Below are 24,787 nucleotides of genomic sequence, written 5' to 3'. Positions count from 1 at the left end.
TCAACATCTTGTTTATTTTTTCACCAGTCTACTACATAGAGATGAGTGCAGAAAACAGAGCAAACACTGGAAATTCTGACCAAAAATTTTTAATTTTGGGAGCTTTGCTCAGGATATTGGAACAATAAGAAGAACTGAAGTAAGAAAAACTGAAGAAGATGTATTTTAATACCACTTAAGATGGTAAACTTTTTCTTTAATTTCCCAGGCCTCTGCCACAGCCATAAAGTCATCTACACAGGCATCTCCATAGTGCCTAGAAGTGGTCTTCTGCATGCTCAAAGCAAATGACTGGATCTTCCATTCATCATCTATAATATGAGCTGTCACACCAAGATAATTCTTAGCAGAGGTCCAGTGATCCCCAGTCAGAGACACATCTGTGGCGCTCTTCACAATAACCTGTTTTACTTCCCTTTCCTCATCATACAGCTGCTGGAATTTCTTCGACATTGTCTTTCTGGACGGCAGTTCGTAACTTGCATCAGCTGATGCAATTTGCAGCGCTTCTTGTAAAGCCTGGATTATACTTTCGCGAGTGACAGCGCGACTCCATGAACGGCGGAAGCGTTCATACTTGCCGCGTCTTAAGCCTTGGACCACAGAGAGCGGTCTACAGTCCACAGCAATCCATCTCGCCAGTGAATTGGTCAATTTGTCTGATGTGGACTTTGACATTTTGTTTCTTAATTTGAACCCCGACATGTGGTCGAGTGTTGACTGGCGACACTGCTCGTTCTAGGAATACATTTATCAGCTAAGTTATCATTACTGACCTGCGCGTTAGACCCAACACGTTTTGCGTTGAGGTAGTAAGGGTGGAAGTGCTCCTGTGATTAGCGAACTCCTACCCACATAAAGTGCAAATAACACTATTTTTGTTTGTACTTCCATTTAAATTTCCCATCCACCAGCGTAGCCTCTTCAGTCATCTCCATCATGCTCATCTTATTGTGCGTCCATATAATCTGTATGTCTGGAACTCGTGCACTGAGAAACATTCCACGGTGCGAAAGTGTCTCATGCGTTAAATGCGTTAATTTTTTTACTTCGTTAATTTCCCTGTAATTAATTAGTGGTGCCTGGAACCTAACATTATAGGGCAGTAGAGCTCGTGGGCACGTGGGTAACTTACAGTATCAAAGTAACCGGCAAAACCACCAACAACCACTAGATGGACCCAAATCATTAGTCTACAGCTTGCTCTTGCAAACTGCTTAACTTTAAGGTTTTTTGAACGAATTCTGAACCGCCCTAACTACCAAACCTTCGGGAGGTGCAAACAATAACTGGAGGTACAGATTATTGTTATTAAGCCTTTTGAAAGAAATTGATTTTCTCAGTTTGTCGTTTGTCTCAGAGGATGATTTGATCTATGCACCTGTGGCAAAGTAAGGCTAATTAATTGCTGGGTAAATTTGTAAACCCTTATTTCAAATGCGTCTGCAAAGTTTTCTTTGTTTCACTAATTTATGTTATCATATATTATAGTTAGCAGATATGTCTTTCACGATTCTCTGCCGTTTGTAACATGCCTTGATGAGTCAGACTTGAATTTCACATGATAATTGTGTAGGTTGAATGTATATCAAACTTAGACTGACCATTCAGTTATTTACAGTATATGGCTACCCGTAGAGAGCAGGCATTCGGTTGGTAGCATATTAACTGCAGTGGATACAGGGGGTTCATACTACGCGAGTGTGAGATGCCTTTGTAAACTAGCTTTGAGTGGTTTGCATAGTGATTTGAATAGATCGTTTAAATGCGGCTCCTGTCTTGTCTGCAATCTACGATGTTCTCTCTTTCTCTCTCTCAAGCATTTCGTCCCTTTGTTTTTCTGTGTTCAGTTCTGGTGTCTAATTAGGTACATGCTTTCAATTAAGTGATATTTTATATATTCAGAAACATATCACCGTGTAACAGCAGGAATGCAGGCACCGGCATTTAATATCTAGAAATAATAAATGAGAAAGGACACAGACGTTCAGACTGCACCCGGCAGGTGAAATCTAATTCCTTAGGTCACTAGGACACGATGTTGCATAATATAGTTTTACCACTTGTGGGCCGAATGCCATTACATTATTTATCTCCCTTCTTTTGTCTGCTTGACTTTGTCTAAAGGGTAAAAGCTGTGAACAGTAAAAACAGTAGCAACGGTGATGGCAAACCAGGAATCCAGAATAAACACTTACAGCCATAGTAAACCAAGAATCCAGAAACATATTGAATTCAGAATTAACATGTTGAAGGAAGACAAAAGTGTCAGTTAATCAGTTCTATCACAAAAAAATACTGTATATTTTTTTACATCAAGATATGATCAAGGCAGGGGCGGATCTACGGGCGGATGGGCCCGCCTAATCACAAGCTCAGAATACAGTTTTCCGTATGAAAATTAATGAAAATAAACTATAATTGCTGCAGGATGGCGCCTAGCACATGAGTCATTTAATGACCATACACCCCGCCCACCCCGAACAACTTTCGTTCGTGCTTGCCCACCCCAATTTCACTTTGGCCCGTCCAAAAACTGCCGGCTGCATCCGCCACTGGATCAAGGTTCTTATCATTTTTAGGTACACAAAGAATACTGGTGTTAAGAAATGTATTCTGGATTTACAAAAATGCTTTTTTTTTCATTTTGTTCAGTTGAGCCAACTTAATCATTACAGAATTATTTGATTTAAAAAAATCTTTGAGTTAAAAAGGTTTTTTGGTTATTTTTTAACACATAGGTGCATGCGCATGAAGCTCAAGAAGTGAACACCCTCTCCAAATTTTCACTTGCACATTAAGGCCACACTCATTTAAACATCTCCATTACAATTACACCACAGCCAGACTCCCTTAAGGCAACAGATCAAGGGAAGGGAACATTTTTCTGTCTGAATGAGACGTAGCCCTGCTGTGCCTCCCTATTTGGCTCCACCCTTTACAAACTCACACTGAGCACCGCCCACATGAAAGCAGTGTCAGGTGTCCTAAGGTCTTTCTGTAGAAGCAGGTGACGCAGCAAAGGTGTGGAGAGGCCTAACTGAAACGTGGGACATGAGAACAATATAAAACCTCATGGTACAGCAGGGGAACAGCTGAACAACAGAGGTGGGTCTCCTTCTACGATAACCTGTATACTAGAGAAATATAACACATTCTGAGTATCCTAAGTGAAAACAGAACTGCTACAAGCTGTTGCTATAGAAGCAGGTTCATAGAATGGTCGCCTTCTTAATATTTTACTTTGGACTGTTATTTGGCAAAGAATGACATTGGTTGAGTTCAGAGTATCCTTGGCTTGTGTTTTAGCTTCCAGCATGGAATTAGCCTGTTTTTGTGAGACAGTTGAACTTAATAGAGGGTTTGGCAGCTTTTTAGCAACTTATACTTTGAACTCAGATGAAGAGCCAGTCTGACTGCCAGTTTTTCTCCATATTGTATTCTCTGACAAAGAGGTCACACTTGGTATTGTTATTAAAACTGAGTGATAAAACAAAGCTGGTGAAAAGGCATTATGCTTTGCCTCATAAAAACGTAAAGTTGTTCTGTACAATTTGGAAATGATCAACTACATTGACTTTATATACTTTCACTTTCTTATTTCCCAATCTTCAGTTTTATTGTTGATTTATAGCATTTTCTTCAGTCAATTGTTAGCATAGAGTAGTTTTTAATAACATCTGTGATATTTTTTATCACAAGAATGTTTGATTAGGGATAAAACATATTAGTCAAGAAATAATCCCAAAACTTACATTTTCACACTGTACTTCTGTATAGGCTACATGCCCTTCTAAGCAGAACTAAAACAAGTCAATCTCTGTAGACAAATTCTGTAAATTTATATCATTTGCCAAATTGTCAAACTTGAGTACTTTGATCATTTCTGCAGACACTGAAACTATGCAGAAACAAAATGAAAGTGTTAAAATGAAGTCTCTGATGACTGACTGAATTACTTGGTTGACAATAATATATTGATTTAGTTTAGAGGTAATGTTATGAAAAAACATTAGATTGATGTCTAAAGATTAATGTTATCCTTGCAGTCTGATAAAAAGACAAAATTATTAAAGGTGGTTAAATCATCCAATTATATATTATTCAGGAATTATCAGGGCTTCTGTCATTCTATTGGTGTGTTGGTAAAGTTATGTTTAGCTTTGGCTACTTCTATCATACCAAGTAACATAGTAGTACACAAAGTTCAGGTCCAAAGGTTCCCCACTTTAGTGAGCTGAAATCTACAGTCCTAATAACAGAAAGTGTTACACTCTGTTAATGTTCACTTTCTAATAAACTGGAGAGTGGTATGGTTCTTACAATGACCCAGGACAAAAGTATACAAACATTCTGTGTAAAAGTATAAACACAGTCTGTGATGAACTCGTAAACACCCCTGCTCCTATTCTGTGGTAGACAAGGCAGTTTAGCATAAGCTTAATAACTATTGGTACTTTTTAATTCTGTCTGATAGACTTTTTGAAGGTGAGCAGAATTCCCAAGCAGTTCTTCATTTCAGCCAGTTTGAGAAATGTGTGAGTAGAAGGTCAAACGTAACAGCGTAATTCTTCTCTTATCATCTCCCGAATCCCTCTTTTGCTCTCCTCTCACCACATAAACTACATACCTTTATAGATGTAATCTTGAATATGCAGTGCTAAGGAAGTTCTTCCAAAAATGTCATTTGATGTTATTTCATCAGTAACACAAGAATAAAGTGATAGCAGATTATGCCACAGAACTCCAAAACTACAGAACTCCAAAACTTCATTGATATCTACACTCACCGGCCACTTTATTAGGTACGCCTTGCTTGTAATGGGTTGGACCCTCTTTTGCCTTCAGAACTGCCTTCAGAACTCATTCGTGGCATATATTCAACAAGGTAGTGGAAACATTGCTCAGAGAGTCTGGTCCATATTGACATGATAGCATCACGCAGTTTCTATAGATTTGTGGGCTGCACATCCATGATGCAAATTTCCTATTCCACCACATTCCAAAGGTGTTCTATACGATTGAGATATGGTGATTGTGGAGGCCATACAAGTGCAGTGAACTCATTGTCTGATTTGTGCTTTATGACATGGTGTGTTATCTGGCTGGAAGTAGACATCAGAAGATGGGTAGACTGTGGTCATAAAGGGATGGACATGGTCAGCAACAATACTCAAATAGGCTGTGGTGTTGACGCAATGTTCAGTTGGTACTAATGGGCACAAAGTGTGCCAGGAAAATATCCCACACCATTACACCACCACCACCAGCCTGAACCGTTGATACAAGGCAGGATGGATCCATGCTTTCATGTTGTTGATGCCAAATTCTGAGCCTACCATCCGAATGTCGCAGCAGAAATTGATACTCATCAGACCAGGCAACGTTTTTCCAATCTTATTTTGTCCAATTTTGGTGAGCCTGTGCGAATTGTAGCCTCAGTTTCCTGTTCTTAGCTGACAGGAGTGGCACCCGGTGTGGTCTTCTGTTGCTTTAGCCCATCTGCCTCAAGGTTTGACGTGTTGTGCATTCAGAGATGCTCTTCTGCATGCCTCAGATGAAATGACTGGTTATTTGAGTTACTGTTGCTATTCTATCAGCTCGAACCAGTCTGGCCATTCTCCTCTGACCTCTGGCATCAACAGGGCATTTGCACCAACAGAACTGCCATTCACTGGATATTTTTTTGGACCATTCTCTGTAAACCCTAGAGATGGTTGTGCGTGAAAATCCCAGTAGATCAGCAATTACTGAAATACTCAGACCAGCCCATCTGACACCTACAACCATGCCACGTTCAAAGTCACTTAAATCACCTTTCTTCCCCATTCTGATGCTTGGTTTGAACTGCAGCAGATCGTCTTGGCCATGTCTACATGCCTAAAGGCGTTGAATTGCTGTCATGTGATTGGCTGATTCGACATTTGTGTTAATGAGCAGTTGGACAGGTGTACCTAATAAAGTGGCCGGTGAGTGTAAGTCTTCCTAGCCTTAAAATTCATATAATAACATTTCATGTGTGGTGGGCAGAATTATTTACCAACCTCGTGTGTGCATGGACATCATTTAGATTTCATAGGTGGGGGGGCACACAAATTTTGTTGACGGGGGGGTGGCGAGCAAAAATTGTTGACGGGGTGGGGGGTTGAACGTAAAGTGTTAACGGAGCGGTCGTTTTCTGCATGGTCCTAGTGATAGATTCGTCGCTATTTAAATATTAGTTTTTTTACCGTTAAAAAGTGGGGGGGACATGGCTTCGTCGCTATTTAAATATTTGGTTTTAACTGTAAAAACTGGGGGGGACCAAAACTGGCTTTTGAAAAAGTGGCCATGTCCCCCCCCCCCCCCCCCCCCCCCCCCCCCAAATTACGTCCGTGCGTGTGTGCTAGTCACAATGTAACAATGCGCTTAACAAGACAGCTACAAAGCTATGAATGAAAGTTGTTGAAAGTACTTGATTTCAGATTTACTCAAACTACAACATAGCAACTGGTAAATGTAGCTGTAGTGAAAATTTCATTAATCCTCTTTTACAAGCCATTCCAATCACATACAGAATGTATTCTGTAGTATTGTGTTAAAGACCTAGGACCTCACTTGACAATCCACATTGTATTCAACAACGCTCCTGCCACCATTTCAGCCACACAAGGGATTTTTATATTTTTTTAATGTAGATTCTGTCAAATCCAGTGATGATGTCTGTCTCTGTGGCCAAATAACAGAAAGTTCTAGTGGTATGATCTGATCCAGGTGATCCCTTGTTAATCAGACCCTCCAGAAAGTCGCGATGTTGCGATTTGCAACTTCAACGCAACTTCAAGCAAACCCCGCGAATTCAGGGCGGTGTTGCAACTTCAGCCAATCACCGCAACTTTCCCGCAAATTTGACCAATCACTGATGTCGTCTTGATGTGACGTCGACAAACTCCCGCCTTACTTCCGTATATATGTTCAAGAGGGGCAGACTGAAAGCAGCATGAGCGACGAAAATAACGGCAAAAAGATCGGGAAAAGCAGTATCCCGGTACACTACATGAAAGCGGGGATAAACTGTCCAGATCCGACCCGCGAATTGATTATCTATGCCCCCCTGGATGATATTTAATTACTATTAGAACCGGCCCGCAGGCCACAGCCGCCCGCTGGTGTTTTGCACGCACAAACACTACATTCCCCACAATGCAACGGTAGCCCGCGAAGTCACTGCAGCGCACGCAAGCGGCGAGGGTCTGAGATAAAAATTATAAGTTTAAACTTTAAACTGAGATAAAGTTTAAAGTCAGAGATAAAGTTTATTTATCTCTGATCCATATCTATCCATATCTATGAGCTACTAGTTCGCTCTGGCGTCAACCACTGGCGATCGATCTCGATATAATACTTAATTTGTGTCCATTTTACAGGCCGCCCGTCAACAACGTTCGCCACCCCCTCCAGGTTCAAATCTCACTCCAAGCGATCTTGAAAAGTTGGCAACCCTCAATAAATAGGTAAATAGATTATTAAAATGGACTACTAAATAGATGAAACCATACAACATATACTCCCTATTGTAATGTACTCACAAAAAAGCAAAAACACACCGCAACTTCCATCGCAATTTTTTTGAAAAACACCCGCAACATCAAACATTTTAGCCCGCAACAATCACAAAAAAGGCCCGCGAAATCCTGGTGGGACTGGTTAATGTCACTAATGTTTAGATTATATTTAATTTTTTATTTTAAAAAAGTATAGAGGATAGATATAGAGGATAGATTTAGTCTGCTTCATTCCAGGTCTCTCTTATTGAGGATTATCTGGATGTTAAGGCATACACATACACAAAGTTATGCTTAGTAACTTTTAGTAACTTGGTAACTCTTTTTCAAACACATATGGATCAGTATTGTTTTTGTTTATTTTTTGATTAAATAGCTAATAAACACATTGCATAATGCATTAATAATAATTGAGATAAATATTTAATTACCTTATAGTTATAAACTTCTCAGAAGTCACAAAGTGTATGAGTGTGTGTGGGTATTTTAGGAAAATGTCTTATATTATAGTTTCAGGAATTATATCAGACAGATTGTTATAAAATATTCAACCATTGCTATAAAAAGTAGTATCGTGCCCTTACTCCTTTATTATAACATATGGAGAAAAAAGTTGGCATATTCTTCTGAAATGTGAGTGAAGCAGGAGTCGTGAGTAGGGTTGCTACCTAGGTCTGACAAAAAACAAGGAGACACTGTCATACGCAAACGTAAATTGTTGAACGGGGGTGTAAAATGGACACAGCGAGAAAAAAAGACGGATGTGTGCTGAAACAGTCTAAATAGTCGTTTTAACTAACCTAGTGAAAACCGGGACATTAAATGATTTTTTTTGTTGCCGGGACCGAATATTAAAAAGAAGGAAAACCGGGACAGCGACGTGAAAACCGGGACAGTCCCGGGAAAACCGGGACAGCGACGGGAAAACCGGGACAGGTGGCAACCCTAGTCGTGAGTGCTGACCATCACCTGGGTGACTAACACTGAGGAGGTGCTAGCCTAACACTGAGGAGGTGTTAGACTAAAACTGAGGACGTATTAGCCTAATACTGAGGTGCTAGCATAACACTAAGAAGGCGCTAGAATGAAGGTGAATCTCATGATGTTTTCTTTCTGATTTCCTTATATGCATCATTATGGAAGCCCATTCCCGCCACCTAAAATAAAAAAAAAACAGCACATATATATTTTTTTCTCATTATTAAGTAAATTGCTATCTCATTATTTTGAGATACTAAGTCATTATTTCGAGATACTATTTCAAAATAATGAGATATCAATTTACTTAATAATGAGAAAATATATATATATATGTGCTGTTTTTTTTTTTATTTTAGGTGGCGGGAATGGGCTTCCATACATCATAGAAGCTGATGATAAAAAAATTGATGCTGTGTTCCTTCACATTTATGGAGTGCACTTCCTGTTTAGTAGAAGCACATTTTATGCAGCGGTTTGTAGAAAAGAATTCTTTCCATTTTAAAGCAGTGGATGCTTTTCTTGGCCATCCAAATCTGAGATGTCAGAAAATATTTTCCAGCAGCCTGGAAAATATTTTCACTCCTGTGAAGACACTTAGGACCACTCTTGTCCACCATGCATTAAAACGGCTAGATAATGCTAAAATTATGAGCAAACTATTTTCATGCCTGGAATAGAAATTCTACATTCTAAACTCACTTAAAAATGCAAAGATTTTGCAAACCTGGTCAGTAATTTCATCCATTATCTTATATCATCTGAGCAGGTCTCAACTTGTTGTCCAAATGGAATTTTGATGCCAAACATCAGACACTAAAACAACTGTGTGCCGAGCTGCAACCACACTCGATGAGGGAGCAACATCTGACATTTGCAGGTCACGGTCCTGCACGTCATTCTTGTGATAGAGGGTGTAAGTGCAGGTGTGGCTGTAATGATGTAAGCCTGACGATAATGTCATAAAGGAGATATTTCTGAACACTATTCATCATCACAGTTTACTGAATGACTAACGCTGCCAGCAACTTAGACAAATATATTACTCATCATGTACGCAAAACATTTTGTTGCTTAGTGACAAACAACAATTTAAAGTGACTTTGCTCTAGGATTTGGTTTGAGCTCCATGGTTCTATATGTGTATATCCTCCTCTGTATTTTGAAAGTGTTCAAACTTGAGGATTTATGAAGCACAAATCCCATCATCAAATACAATGACAATAACCTGTCTACCAATAGAACGCTTCTTAACAGATGCTGAAACTTAAAATTATAGTGGATGACCTATTACTTCACTTGCTTAACATGTCTAATCAGTGATGCCATCAGTTTAAGACTTGCTTGAACATGTTGAGTACTGACATCCTGAGATGCAGCCGTTCCATTGTGTGTTCTCCATCTAATCTCAAGGAGAAACGTTGGAGACGGCTAGTCTATGTAAATTCAGGCAGAACACCACAGAGTTGCTTGAGTATTATAAACATGAATATTACAACTCCCTTTTTCTTTAGTTGAGTTTCCATTTTTTGTTAAACAGAAGACCTTGTTAACTACTGAACTTTGATTGTGATCATCACAGAACTTTGATCTGTGATGTGCACAGATTAAATGAGTTCATGTAATTCTGCATTCTTGTTTGGAGTGCAGAGGCTTGGCAGTGGATAGAATTAAAAGCTGTCCAAATAAAAAAAGTTACATAAGCACAGAACTAGTATAGCCACATAAGAAATAAAAAGCTATGATGTAATCAACTTAAAGTAATTTAAAGCAGCACTTGACTTATGATTAGAGATGTATGATACGTGCTTATTAAAAAAACCTCTTTGACTCAACAAAATAAAGGTGTGATTGTCAGTTTTACGTTGCTTTGAGTAAAATGTTAATGTAAGAACAAATGATTGTTCTTCTGTGGATTTTAAAATTGTAGGGACAGTTGCCCACCTTTCACATACATCCTCCTCAGTATAAAATACACTTATGTGAAAACAAGCATTTTCACTTCTATTAGCAGAAGATAGTGACATTTTGGGTAAGCTGATCTTTTGTAAGCCATTTTCATTCTATTATTGTGTCCACTTGAAAAAAACTCTTAGCCAAGTACCAGTCACTGGAAGAGAGAGTACGTTTGGTTCATGGCTGAATGGTTCAGTGCTTCTTTACCTGGTCCTAGGGGATCCTTTAGTTTTCACTAATTGATCCCCACACCCTGTTGCCAAGATGTCTGATTCCATATGTCAGCTAAACAGCTAGTATTCGGTTCATACAGGGGAGCTATAGGAGGAGAGGGGGAATAGTCGAGACAGTTCAGCTGAAAGGAGTTTAATCTGCAGAGTGACCAGATGTGAATTAACTTAATTTGATGAACTAGTCTTGCATTTAAATAAAATTACAATAGTTTATTGAAAATCTTGACACGTGCCACTACTGATGTTTAATTTGTCGTTCCTGATACCGCTTTGAATTTATAATGGCTTTCTTTATGCTATGAAAACATATGCTGTTGTATTACACATCCAAATAGTGAAAATGTTTAATTTTTCATGCAGATTTTCCAATTCTTCTCCATCTGAGTGTCTTGAGTGTCAGCGGCGATCACCATGGAGGCAGGACCATTCAGTCGGAAACAGTGGGCATCACAGTCACTACGTATTACAGCAAGAGAGATCTCATTGGTTGGAGGCCGTGGCAAGTCCAACGCCATCGCTGAACGCTTCTCTAAGTAAATGACAAGCCGTACATGTATCCCAACTGTATACTCTGTGTGTGCTGCTGGATTCCTGACTGTGGGCCACTGAAGACCTCTAAAACCTGAACTGCTGAGGTCGTCTGATTTGGAAGCCGAGAATATGGCTGATTTCAAAACCAGCACTACTATTCAGCACTACTGTTGCTTTAGTAGCATATTTTTGCTCACACAGGGGAAAAAGAATGCATGGCCCTAGTGACTTAACAAAATGTTATAGCCTCTACCTGAAGCATTCAGTATCTAGTAAAAGTGTCTTGGTACCTTTAAAAATCAAACAGTTTTTTGCATTAAGCTCAGTATTTCTATTCCAGTTTTTACAGAACAATAAATTCTCTTCTTAGCTATGCCTAGCAGAGTACTAGTGCTCATTAATTAAGTTTGTATGAGTAAGTTCAGTATACCTACTTTTTGATACTTTATCATTCCAGTACAAAAAAAAACCTCTTACTGTGTAGTCACCTAACAGGTTCAGTTTGAGGTGGTGTTGACTCATGACCAAACTTGGATTAGTGAGCCCAGGTTTACCTTTCCAACCTCAAAATTAGATTAAACAAATAAATTATTTATCATTAAAAATGTTGACCTCAGCTTCAAAAGCAGATTCACAATTTGGGGTCTTGGTTGGGACAAGGAGCTAATTACGAATGTGTTACAAAGTGCAAAATAAATTGGTGAATTTTTTTGTCTTGAGGTGTGTTTGTCCAGAGGGCACTTTGAAAAACCAGTCAAGCTTGTTACGTTTCCCGTTTCTACTGTCTGGTAGCAGGTGATGATTTGATCTTTCAGCATCCGTGATGGAGCTCCAATAAGCTGTGTGCACTAGAGCACAGAACCAAGAAAAGATTCTTGCTCTTACAAACACTAACAGAGTCTGTGGCCTTGACATGCTAAAGCTCAACTGTTTCTGTGAGCTTCTGAAATAACGCCATTGTGTGCTGCCCTCTCCTGGACAGTACTTTAACGAGTAGCTTTTTTGAGTGTGATATTGTCTTTGTCCACCAGAGGCAGTAAGGTGTAACTTTAGTGTTTAGTTTGTTACTGTGATAAGCTGTTAAATTTATGCATCTCATAAATGCATTGTTTTTAAAATGTGATTATATTTCCCTCAGATACCAGAAGGCTGCTGAGGAAGCAAATGCTAACAAGATGAAATCTGTAAGTTTATGCTACTGGTTTCTTTCACATACATGCATGTTCATACACCCGCACTCACACACACACACAAGCTCACGCACACAAAAACATAAAAGGCAGGTTGTGAAACATGGGTATGATTTATCACAGGTAACTTCAATATGAGCTTGGAGCTTTCACTGCTGCTTCTCTGAATATGCCTTTTTCAGTTCATGAGGGTTTAAGCAGTCTTCTTTAAGTGGGTATTTTTCAAAAATTGTGGCATAGTTACTTTTTGGCTACCACTTTCCTGATGCTGTAATGTATAAATAGTTTACTCAGCTTTGCCACGTTGCATTGACAGTGCATGTGTGTATGATGGAATCATTCTCATTGTGTACTGCCATGTTTCTCAACCCAGCCCTTAGGATCCCACTAGCCAGTCCACATTTTTAGTGTAACCCAGCTCCATGCATGTCAGTATGAGGTGATTACTGTACTTGCACTGGGAAGTGGGGTAGAGCAAAAATGTGGATTGCTTGGTGAATGCAGAGGAGCAGACTGCATAACACTAGGGTAATTAGGTCATAGTAGGTAAACCATAGTAGGTAAACCCTCATTTATCTCACACCCTAGTTCCTCACACCCACAGGTCTTCAGCTTTAATGTTCATCTTGAAGTGTTAAGCTGCTTAATGTTTTCACTGCCCTTTAAAATGCCTGATTCAAATCATGATGATTTAGGCAGTATTTGGTCCTATTCAGGCCTTTGCTGAGTTTGGTTTGAGAGAGAAAGATAGAGATAACTTGTCAGAGATCAAGACGAATGAATAAGACTGAGGAAGTAGAGATAAAAACCCAAAATAGTACCATTTTTGGAGGAGCAGGAAATGTTTTCATGTGACAAAACAGAATAGGAAATGAATTGAACCGGTCAGGAACTTCAGATGCGGTCACTTAGAATGGGTCTGTAATTTTAATTTTTTTAAATACATACATATATTACATTTTATTTAATAATTAATTCATGGTTACTAGGTTAAATTGTTTAAATGTTCATCCTACATATCTTCTGAGATTTATGCTACTTCCAAAAACAAGGTATTTGACATAGATGAACAAGGGATTGAAACGTATGCATTAAGCAAGCATCATGTGGATGGCATTGGGAAATTGAGAATTAATGTGACTTTAATGCTTGCTAAATGATCTACATAAATGTGCCTCAAATTAGTAAAACAGGTGTTTACATATCATTTTACTTTTATTGCCTGTAGTTTCAAAATGTTATATACCACTTAGCTAAGACAATGTTTACAGACCGTTGGAGATGAAAGAGTTAATTTTCCTAACAAATGTTGCATTTCCTGTCTAAAGGTTCCAATTCCCTGTCTCTCTCTCACGTCAGTGTGCATTTCTGAATACCTCTCTATATTTTTTACCTCTTTTCTTCTTCCCTGTCTTACTCTCCTTTCTCCTTGGTTTCCCCCACTAGCACTTGCCTTCTCTAGCCCCTTCATTCCTCCATGGTCTTTCGTCTCCTTCTTCATCTCCCTTTTCCTCTCTCTGGGTAGTTTGACGGGGGGTGGGGGGAGTTTACGCATCGAGTTTTTCTGTCTGCTCAACATCTGGGAGAGCTTTATCACCAGCTTACTGTCTTAAAGCCACAAGCGCGGAAGCTGCAGCGAGACAGTGGAATAAACTGAGGATAAAGCGCCTCATCCCACCAGGTCTTTTAAATTCGCTTCCTACAGCTGCTCTTTGTCTGTGTCTTTAACAAGTTTCAGTGAGAAAGCCATTGTGTAAGTGTAGGGAGCTGCTCTTTTATCTCTTTTTTTTACTTGGGTACAGAGGTGGGTGGGAGGGAGGCAAGGTTTAGACAATGAGGAAATGTATTTGTTTAGAGCATAATGTTCATGTACTGTAGAATGAGATAATAAGGTCTTTTGTTGTAGTCACTTCCTTGTTCTTCAATAAGACTGGGTTTGGTCACTGCATGGCTGCTTGGTTTGTGAATAAAGAGGAACTGGTTATTGAGCTGCTCCGAAACAAAAGAACTCGGGACAAACTGGACTCCCGTTTTAGCTGTGCTTGTGTATGCTTTAGCAGTCACCAGTCATGTGTGTCATGGTGTGTTTATTGTTTGCTGGGCATTGTTGGACCTGGGATGTTGCTGTGAGCTATGTTTTAGTAATATCAGTGTGGTTTTGCTACAACAGCACTGCAAAGCCTCACTGAAGTAGTGTTAATTAACTCCTAGGCTATATTTTAGAAATGTGCTTTCTTGTTTTGTCTTGTCCATTCCAAGAATACCAATGTCTCCCTGCTGCAGACTGATTTAGCTGATTATGTTATCTTGAGTCACCTTAAGAAATCAAAAGTACACTTTTGTTCATTATGAGCAGAAGTGACCCACACATACATGCCTACACGTGGAACCACTATGGACCTGCCACAATTACCCAAACACATATCTATTCAATATTATTCAATCTCTAACGTCTTTTCCTCACTTATTTTTTCACTGTTGTTTTTTTGTCTGACCTTCTTTTAGCCTGTCGAGAGCCTCCCCCCTACCTTACGTTTGGGCAACCTCAGTGTACTTAAGAAGCGCTGGGAGCAGAAGCGTCCAGTACAGCCCGACCCATCTATTGATGACACCACTGCCCCAGCCCCTCCCGCTGTTGCCCAGCCCGCTGCTGCTCCTCCCACAGCAGCTCCACCTACCACATCAGAGCCCCGCCCTCAAGGCCGTTTGGGCGGCCTCACCCGGCATAGCAGTCTCAGGCAGCACCTGACCCGTTGGGACCCACCTGCAAAGCTCAAGGAAGTGAAGGAGATGGAGACGAAAAAGAACATGCAAATAGAGGAGGAAGAAGACTGGAGGGCACCACTGTCTCCAACCTCCCCCTGTTCCCCATTGGAGAAGCCAAGTGTGCCCCTCAACAGCCTCAAGATGATGTTTGAAAAAGGGGAAGGCAGGGTAAGATGGGTTCAAGTGAATGAAGATTACAATATACAAGTACAGATGAATACATGCCAACACACACTTGCAGCCTCCCGCCCACTTTTTCTAATTTTTATGTTTCTTATCATGCTGTATCACACTTGTTCAAAAACTGTGATACCAACTAATGTGAAATGTTTGCTATACATTCAATCAGACTTGCATAAATGACATTGGCTATTAGTGACCATTACATTGCCATTTGACTCAAAGTGTTAAGCCGGGCAAGTATGTGTGGATTTGCTTGTTGGAACCAGATTTGTAACAACCTTCCCTAAAGGTGGTGATTGAAAGACAATGTGTCTTTGTGGTCTGGCACAGCTGTGCTGCCATTTCCTGCCTCAGAAAATGCTGACTCTGAGAAGTGGTAATTAGATGACAAAGAGCCTTTTTCCTGGTCTGGTCTTTTTACATGAATGTTCGTCATGAGTCCTTAGTCAGATTTGCCCTATGGTGTCCTACATGCATAAGACATTTAATATTCATACTTGGAAACAAACTCTGATTAATGGATTGAAAATATGTACTGCAGTCTGCATTTTACACATAGGGACTTTTCAGACACAATTTGTTCTTGTTATTTTTTAGTTGATGCATGGCAATGTAATGGAAGCAAACATGCTGTCGGTGCTACAAATTCCTCACTGCTGAAGCTGTAGCGTAGTTGCGCTGTGCTGATGTTGGCTTGAAGCGATGATGTCATGGGAGTGGTATGCACATGCTTCTTAACCCCTTCCTCAGCCCCACCCCCCACCGCCAACAAAACCTGCCCCCTGCTGACCAGCAGCGTTCCACATCTCACTCCCCCTTCTCCTCACACCCCCTCTTCCACTTTCGACTGCTTTCCTGTGCCACGTCTGTCTTGTATCTCTCAGCTCATTCTGGCTTCACACTGATTTACTGCCAAACCCAAGGAATGCCTCATAAATGGCAGCAACAATAAGATAACAGTGAATGTGGGCTAGTGGGTCAGCAGTGCACTCAGCTGGAATGGTCGCGTTTTTTTCTATGTGCTTTTAAAGATGAGGACATGATATGTGAGCAACTATTTGTTAGATCCCTGATGAGGTTAAGCTATTCATCACAGTAGGTTAGAGGGTACGAAATAGCACTGTAAGGTGTAGCTCTGTTCATTTGGTTTACGTATGCTTAGCATCTGTGGCAACATCTTCTCATATTACAACCCATAACCCTTCTGTTCTGTAGACTTGTATTACATTCCCTCTCTCAGTCCCCCCAGTGCATAACGCAACATGCTGTCCTTGGAGATCAAGAACATAAATAAAACTATTTATGGATAACATTCTAGGCTGAAGCATAGACTAAAAAATAAGTAGGTTGATGCAATAATTTTTCCAAATTCCAATTTGAGCACTTTCTTGTATATATTTGCCAATTTTACCAGTAAACTAATTCATCAGTATATAAAAACATGTAATACATTCACTGACAAAAGTAGTGGAAACAATGTTGAAAGTGTCAAAAAAAGAAAAGTAACTGCAATTATTTACTTTAACTTGAGCCTTCATGTAAGTATTGTAAAGCATTTTAATATAAAATTCCATCAACTTCAAATTTCCAGATTCATTCATCATAGACTTACAATGTAAACAGATACAAAATGTGAATAATGTATGCAAGTTAGCTCATCAGTAGTGCCAAAATTACTATCATTTAGACTAATGCATTCTCTTTTGTGCGTGATATTTGGGTGATTCTTTCTGTGGGCGTCATTGATATAACTCATTGTTCCTGCTGTAGGGAACATCTACCTTGACATAAGCTGATTTGAAATCAAATCAAATAAAATCAAATATATTTGTATAGCGCTTTTCACAACACATGTTGTCACAAAGCGCTTTACAGGATTTACAAGGTTAACAATACTATGGATCCAAATCCCTAATGAGCAAGCCAAAGGCGACAGTGGCAAATGAGTGAAAAACTCCCTAGATGGTGGGGAATAGGAAGAAACCTTGGGAGGACCAAGACTCAAAAGGGAACCCATCCTCCATTGGGCTGCCCGTTAACACACAAGTTACACAAAAACAAATTATACAGACGAATACATAAGTCACAAACAAATCACACAATCAGGCTAAGTATAAGGTAACTAGACTGAAAGTTCTGTGTGTTGATATTGTCAATGTAAATGTCTTGTGATGAACGCCAGGTTTTCACTCCGACTGCAGTGTTACTCCCCAGGTGAACCTCAGAGAAGAAAGATATGTGATGTGGTAAATATGTAACAGATTATTCAAAGGCCAAACTAAACAGATAAGTCTTTAGTCGAGTTTTAAATATTTAAACAGCCCTCCATGTGCTCACCAGAGGTAGCCTGACTGCCATTAGGTACCGAGATGAGATCCTCAGACCCCTTGTGAGACTATATGCTGGTGCGGTTGGCCCTGGGTTCCTCCTAATGCAGGACAATGCTAGACCTCATGTGGCTGGAGTGTGTCAGCAGTTCCTGCAAGATGAAGGCATTGAAGCTATGGACTGGCCTGCCCGTTCCCCAGACCTGAATCCGATTGAGCACATCTGGGACATCATGTCTCGCTCCATCCACCAACGTCACGTTGCACCACAGACTGTCCAGGAGTTGGCGGATGCTTTAGTCCAGGTCTGGGAGGAGATCCCTCAGGAGACCATCCGCCACCTCATCAGGAGCATGCCCAGGCGTTGTAGGGAGGTCATACAGGCACGTGGAGGCCACACACAATACCGACCTTCATTTTGATAGCACTGAAAGATAGCATTTCAGTGACATGGAATTGGTGTTTACTTTGCTACTGAGAGAATTGGTAAGGCTGGTTGTGGAGAGAACTTTCACAGGCAGGATGGCATATTTGTCATGCGCTGGTTCTTAATTTAATTAAAGGTGTGTGTGTGTGTGTGTGTGTGTGTGTGTGTGTGTGTGTGTGTGTGTGTGTGTGTGTGTGTGTGTTTTCTAATTGTTTTTACATTTTTCTTTTTTTTCCTTATATGATTACCACTACTGATTCTACCCAAAATATAATGCATTCACCTTAAAAAATTTAAACATCTCAATAATCTCATGAAATGCATCAAACAAACTTACACCATTGTTTCAGTTGTTTACTGGATTATAATGGCTTATTTAGCTTAGGCTAAAATTAATGGGTGTTTTTACTATGCTAATGATTTTGCAGACCAAAGATGCCTTGCCCTACCAAAGTTGTTTACAGTGTGGACTCAGACCAAGGGGTTTCTGTATTCACTCTTTGTTACATTAAAATAGTTGACACTCTTGTGAAATAGATAACACCTTGTGTGTGTGTGTGTGTGTGTGGTTTCCTGTGGAAGACCGAGAGGGAGACAGGAAGAGGAGAGTGCTATAGTCAGCTGGGCCTTTGGGCCTGTCTGTGCATTCTCCTTTGTGCTCTCTTCCTTCCTGACTTGCTCCCAGATTGGAATCTGACGAGTGCTTCTGCGGCTTTATTCAGATTTAACCTTGCTGTATGGAATGGACTACAGTTTCAACCTTTCTGGCAGGCTGAGTTTTTTCCTTTGTTGTTCAGGCACGAGGACAGAGCAGCACTTCAGAAGATATGGATGTCCGACTAGGAGACAGAGGTAAGGAACATGCCTAACCACTCTGTTATTTCATGCACACACCAATTGTATATCAGATTTATATTCCGAAGTTCGGCAAAATTCTGCTTACCTAATGAATCCATTACACTGAAATTCCTGCTCATATCAATGAGGGTGTATGTGATGCATATATTGCAAGGGTAAAAATATTACCCTTTAAAAATAAAGCAACATGATTCTTAGCACAGTATATGTACAATGTATGAAGACTGGGCACATAATGAAGAATGTTTATACATTGATAGAAGCATTATAGCATTTGTATAGCTCTTTCCGAAAGGCTCTTCAAAATTTGTCAGAATTTGTTGCATTCTTGGGAGAGAACTCCTTTTAGTCAGAATCATTGATAGAACAGAAAATCATTGATAGAATAGAATACTGTAATGCAACCTGAAATATTAATGAATACTGAATATGACGCCATGTTTACACAAACTGGGTTATATATAACAGTGAAGGGACCACTTCTCTCATTTTGTCTTGGTCCTTGAAATTTGAGTTATTCAAATTCAAATTCTAGTACATTTTCAGAATTCTGTTATATGTAGTACACATTCTAGTATATCTGTAAAACACTGACATCCAGAAATAGTGTGTATTCATCTACACACATACATTCCATGTGATGTTCAGTACTTCTATGTTTACAATGTTTATTTAATGAATAAAATATTCACTAAATTCAACAAATGTTGATTCAAAATATTTGACCTGTAGTGTGGATAAACTTCACAATTAAATACACTTTCTCTCTTAGGTTTGGTCTCACTGGAGCGAACTAAATCTCTGAGGGACCGGATGGCCAAATATCAGGCTGCCGTGTCCAAACAAGATTCACGCACACCAGCGAGCACAGTAGGTGGACATTTGTGTGTATGTGTGGTATTTGTATGGTATTATATGTGTGTGTGTTGTTTTTGCAAGTTGCATGGGAGTGAACTACATTATTAGATTCATTTATATTTTTAGGGTAATATATTCATACATCTTGAAGTAATTTCTATTCTGATTTTCTGTATCTCATTATGAGCCTTATCTCTAGTATGTTTATAGTTTGCCACAGTCTGACTTTTAATGCAATCATTATTCATTGTGCCTCTCTACCTCCTTCAAAGATTGAATTTGACTTATATTAAAGAATTCATAGTGAATTCATAGGGAATTAATATGAAAATGTATTCACCAAATATAACTGGCAGCATCTCACCTACAAATGCTAATTTTGTTCACAATGAATGAATGCAGGTTGGGGTCAGTTAGAAATACATTGACATCTTGGAAACTGCTCCTCACTTACATTAGACATTACTGTAGCTGGGTGTTTGAGATCCCAAGTTGTACAAAGCTCATACAGCCATGTAAGTGCCACATATTATGTTGTTTATTGTGTATGTCCCTTTGGCATGGTAAGCAGTGCCTTCTCAGGTTCAACATGCATACACATAAAGAGAAATCTTTATAATAATTTCACATAGGTGTTCAATTTTATCTGCCTATCTTACTAGATAGCTAGCTACTTGGTTATAATCAAGCACTCATTCTTGTGCTTTATTGGAATTCTGTAGTCTAACCAGCCTGAGAGTGAAGCCAGCACTTCAACCTTAGACCACAAGGAAAATGTGCCCCCTGGTGGCAGAAGACAGGCACTGGTATGTCTATTTAATAGCTAAAAGATAAACCCTTTCCCTGTTCTTAAGATTTTTTATTTTTGACTGCTCATTCAATCAATCTTTGTTTTTCTTCTTTTGTTTCTTAAATTCATTATTTATATCTTTATTTTGCTTTGTTTTTGTTTTGTTTCGTTTGCAGAGTTCACTCTCAGACAGTTTACAGACCAATGGTGAGTCAGTCTTTCACCCACCACTACCCCCACCTTTCCCCCACATCCAGTCCCACCCCCAGTATATTTTACATATGAATGGCCTATACAATCTCCTTTGATAATGTGAATTATATTAAAAGGTCGTTTGTCTTTTCTCCAAACATATTTTAATTTTCGCCACTTCATATATAAGATGCATGGCGAAAGCAATGCAATAATCTAGTTGCATAAATTAGGCTTGGGGCTCACTGACTTCAGATCTGGGTGTGCTTCCTTCAGGGGTGTTAGCTAATGCAGCAAGCCCTGGCGCTGAGCCAGAGGACAGTGACACACCTAGACTGGTTAGGGTAAGTGATTTGTGGTGTCATTTGAATGTTTTCTCAAGTCATTAAACTTATGTCTTGAAGTGTGGTTTTGGTGTTTATATATACACACTCACCGGCCACTTTATTAGGTACACCTGTCCAACTGCTCATTAACACAAATGTGGAATCAGCCAATTACATGAAAACAACTCAGTGCATTTATGCATGTAGACATGGTCAAGACAATCTGCTGCAGTTCAAATCGAGCATCAGAATGGCAAATAAAGTTTATTTAAGTAACTTTGAACATGGCATGGTTGTTGGTGCCAGACGGGCTGGTCTGAGTATTTCAGAAACTGCTGATATACTGGGATTTTCACACACAACCATCTCTAGGGTTTACAGAGTATGGTCCGAAAAAGAAAAAAATATACAGTGAGTGGCAGTTCTGTGGGCACAAATGCCTTGTTGATGTCAGAGGAAAATGGCCAGACTGGTTCTTACAACAACTGCATGATGCTATCATGTCAATATGGACCAGACTCTCTGAGGAATGTTTTCAGTAACGTGTTTAATTTATGCCACGAAGGATTAAGGCAGATCTGAAGGCAAAAGGGTCTCCAACACGGTACTAGCAAGGTGTACCTAATAAAGGTCTGAAATGTCCAATTTCTCCAATTTTAATATCTATCCACCTCTCTCTCTCATTCTCTCTTCATCTCTTATATATATTTGTCATATACATTTAACCATTTTTTCAAAACAAGTCCATTTATCCTTGTGTGTGTATGTGTGTGTTTCTTTTGTTTTTGGACTTTGTTATAAGGACTAGATAAGTGCATTTCTAACAATGACTTTTGTCCACTCTTTGATTGTCCTTGTCATTAATGCTGCTTGATCTCTTATATGGTCAGACAGCTATTGTAATTTGTGTTAACTAATTGCTAATGTAAAATATCTACCTATACACTTCTCATGGCAAGAATGGTGTCCATTAGTTTGTAATCTGACTAACTCTGCCAAACTGATTTAGCTTTTATCCATGTTTCAGGTAGCTGCATTTATGAAATGTGTTCTTTTTTAGGGACAGAAGTTCCGTTTCTCAGCCAGGGAGATTTGTGTAGCATGCCAGACAACTGTTTACCCACTAGAGAAACTGGTTGCCAATCAACAAGTTTTCCACAAGGCCTGTTTCCGCTGCGTGCACTGCAGCAACAGACTCAGGTAAGTCCCTAAAGGGTTAGTAAAACAAATTTATTTGTGTAAGCTTATTGCAATGCAAAGTCTTATAGTTTTCATTTATTGTTAACATGTCAGGTTATGCTGTGCCTTTAAGCACTGGAGCACACACTTCCAACATATCACTTCAAATGACTTACTAATTATACTGGAAATTTTTATTTAATAATTACAACACAATGATCAAAATGACATATGTTTTACTTGATCAGCATTTAAAAGACCAGCTGTGTTTTTGGAAGTTCCCTGAACTTTGCTTCAGAGTAGTGCGTCAACTGGAAGAAAAAAATGTAGTTTATGGAAGGAAATTTTATTTTTTTCCCCTGTTCCATGTGTATTTGTTCTCTTTGTTGGTTAGCTTGGCCAGCTATGCCTCCCTCCATGGGAACATATACTGCAAACCTCACTTCAACCAGCTCTTCAAGTCCAAGGGCAACTATGATGAGGGCTTTGGCCACAGGCCCCATAAGGAGCTTTGGACGCCCCGCGGTGATGATGAAGAGACTGAAGAGTCTGAAAAGCTGAAGCCTGCTGTATCTGAACCCATGCTGGCTAAGTCTGTCACAGAACACGTTTTAGACCAGAGCTCCACAGTAGAGGAAAGTCCCCTGGCCAAAGTCACTGATGTTGCAGCTTCTCTTGAGACAAGAGCTCAGCTGAAAAGCTCAACAGAAAAACATTCAGCAGCCACATTGCTGGAGACAAGGAGGCTGAAGATTGCCTGGCCCCCATCAGGGGATGGGGAAGCTAGTCCTAGGGGGTTGAGCCTGGCTGCTGAGAGTGCAAAAGGACCAGTGAGAGTGTCTAGACCAAAGTGGCCTCCAGAAGGAGAAGTCCTGTCAAGCCTTGAGAGCACAGAACGGGCCGAGCTGAGGAGTCTACGCCGTAGCTCCTCCCTGAAAGAGCGGAGCCGCCCTTTCTCTGTTGCCCCCTTTTTAGAGTCCTCCGATCCTATTCAGCAAGAGGCCACCAGGTCCCATATGGTGAGGCGGGGCTCAATGGAAAACCTCCGATCTTCTTGTAAAACACAAAATATTCAGGACAAGCAGGTAAATGAGAAAGTGGAAGAGCACAAAGAAACCAGAAAAGCCTCAATCACTGAACACAAAATTATAGATGATCACAAGGGCTTGAATAAGGATGTAGAATGTTTCCCTAAGCCAGATGAGAAAGCCAAAGTCCCACAGTCAATTCTCAAACGTCCACAGCCGACAAAAACTGAAGCCGTTGATGACCCCGAAGAGGATGAGGAGGTACAGGAGAAATTCCTGAGCAAGTCCAGTGGACTCTTGCACCTCTCCACTCCATCAGTGGTTGAGAACAAAGCCAACAGGACATCCCAAGATGTGGGTTTCTGGGGTGGAGAGGAGGCAGAGGAGACTCTGACAGTGGAGGAGATGATCAAGAGGAACCGCTACTACGAGGATGAAGAGGATGAGGAGGAAGTGGCTGAAGTGTGAAAGCACTCATCCTACCTTCACGATTGACTCTCCCCAGCAACACTAATTTGCAGAGGAGCAACAGAAACATAGTCTAATGGCCAGATGTAGATTCTTCTCCGAGTTCAGTGTCTCTGTGTTTTTGCTTTCAGCATCTCATCGACTGTACCAAAAAAGAAACATATGTTTCTGGTACTCTTTTGTTCTCTTTAACCATTATATGCTTCAAGAATAAAAAGGACATTCCTTTGGGTTATCCTCAAATTTTATGTTTTGCTTTGAAGAATCAATAAGACAATAATTAAATTAGCCAAATGATTTGCTGCAAATCTTTTGTTGTTTTTATGCTGTATGAAGCTTGCGTTGTAGAACAAAATTTGGTTAAGTTGTAATTACCATAAATTCAGTTTTACTGTGTTTCATACTTTTACAAGGGATTCATACTTTTACAATGCATAAAGAAAACTGGCCTTTTATATTTATACTTGAAGATTAGCAGGCCTTGGGTCAGACTCCTTCATGGAACATGAAGCCCATCTAAATGGGCTTATCATTTGTGGGTCCTTTGTGTCTGAAAACAAATATGGTGTCTGTCTTAATGATTAACTTGTCTAGTTAGAATAATCTAGAAAAAATATCCATGATCTCATTTTCAAATGTTTTATATTCTACTTTATATGAGATCAAAAAGCCTTAAAATGTTAATTTTAATATGTGTCTCAGAAATTTAATAAATGATACAAAAACCTGACTTGAAAGTAGTTAAAACTTTGTCAGACACACATTTGTACACTAATGAGCTATCACAATCACACCAAAACAGCAGATTTTTTGGGCTATTCTGTGCAATAGTTAGTACCTATCAAACATGGTTCAAAGAAGGATAACTAGTGAAATGGTGGCAAGGTCTTGAATGCCATAGGGCTGACTGATGCACCTTTATCTGATCAAACAGATCAAAATGTACAAAATGA

The 24,787-nt window shown here is 39.7% G+C and overlaps 1 protein-coding gene across 4 annotated transcripts; it reads left to right on the top strand.

The window, feature by feature from the left end:
- Positions 1-1,188: 1,188 nt before the first annotated feature.
- lima1b (LIM domain and actin binding 1b) lies at positions 1,189-24,564 on the top strand. Of its 4 annotated transcripts, none has more exons than XM_076977133.1 (11): positions 1,189-1,295; positions 11,072-11,244; positions 12,381-12,426; positions 14,938-15,366; positions 18,933-18,987; positions 19,766-19,863; positions 20,574-20,657; positions 20,818-20,848; positions 21,110-21,177; positions 22,220-22,359; positions 22,733-24,564. In XM_076977133.1, the coding sequence occupies exons 2-11, from the start codon at positions 11,123-11,125 to the stop codon at positions 23,832-23,834; spliced, it is 2,175 nt and encodes a 724-aa protein (XP_076833248.1). In that variant the 5' UTR covers positions 1,189-1,295; positions 11,072-11,122; the 3' UTR covers positions 23,835-24,564. The 4 variants fall into 4 exon arrangements, with proteins under 4 accessions (XP_076833248.1, XP_076833309.1, XP_076833178.1 ...); XM_076977194.1 differs by lacking the exon at positions 1,189-1,295 and adding an exon at positions 1,334-1,391; XM_076977063.1 differs by lacking the exon at positions 1,189-1,295 and adding an exon at positions 2,710-3,108.
- The last annotated feature ends 223 nt before the right edge of the window (positions 24,565-24,787 follow it).

This window comes from Brachyhypopomus gauderio, chromosome 1 (assembly GCF_052324685.1).
Source record: "Brachyhypopomus gauderio isolate BG-103 chromosome 1, BGAUD_0.2, whole genome shotgun sequence".
Lineage (NCBI taxonomy): Eukaryota > Metazoa > Chordata > Actinopteri > Gymnotiformes > Hypopomidae > Brachyhypopomus > Brachyhypopomus gauderio.
The sequence above is the reverse complement of the archived record's forward strand: the minus strand, read 5'-3'. Positions and strand labels throughout refer to the sequence as shown.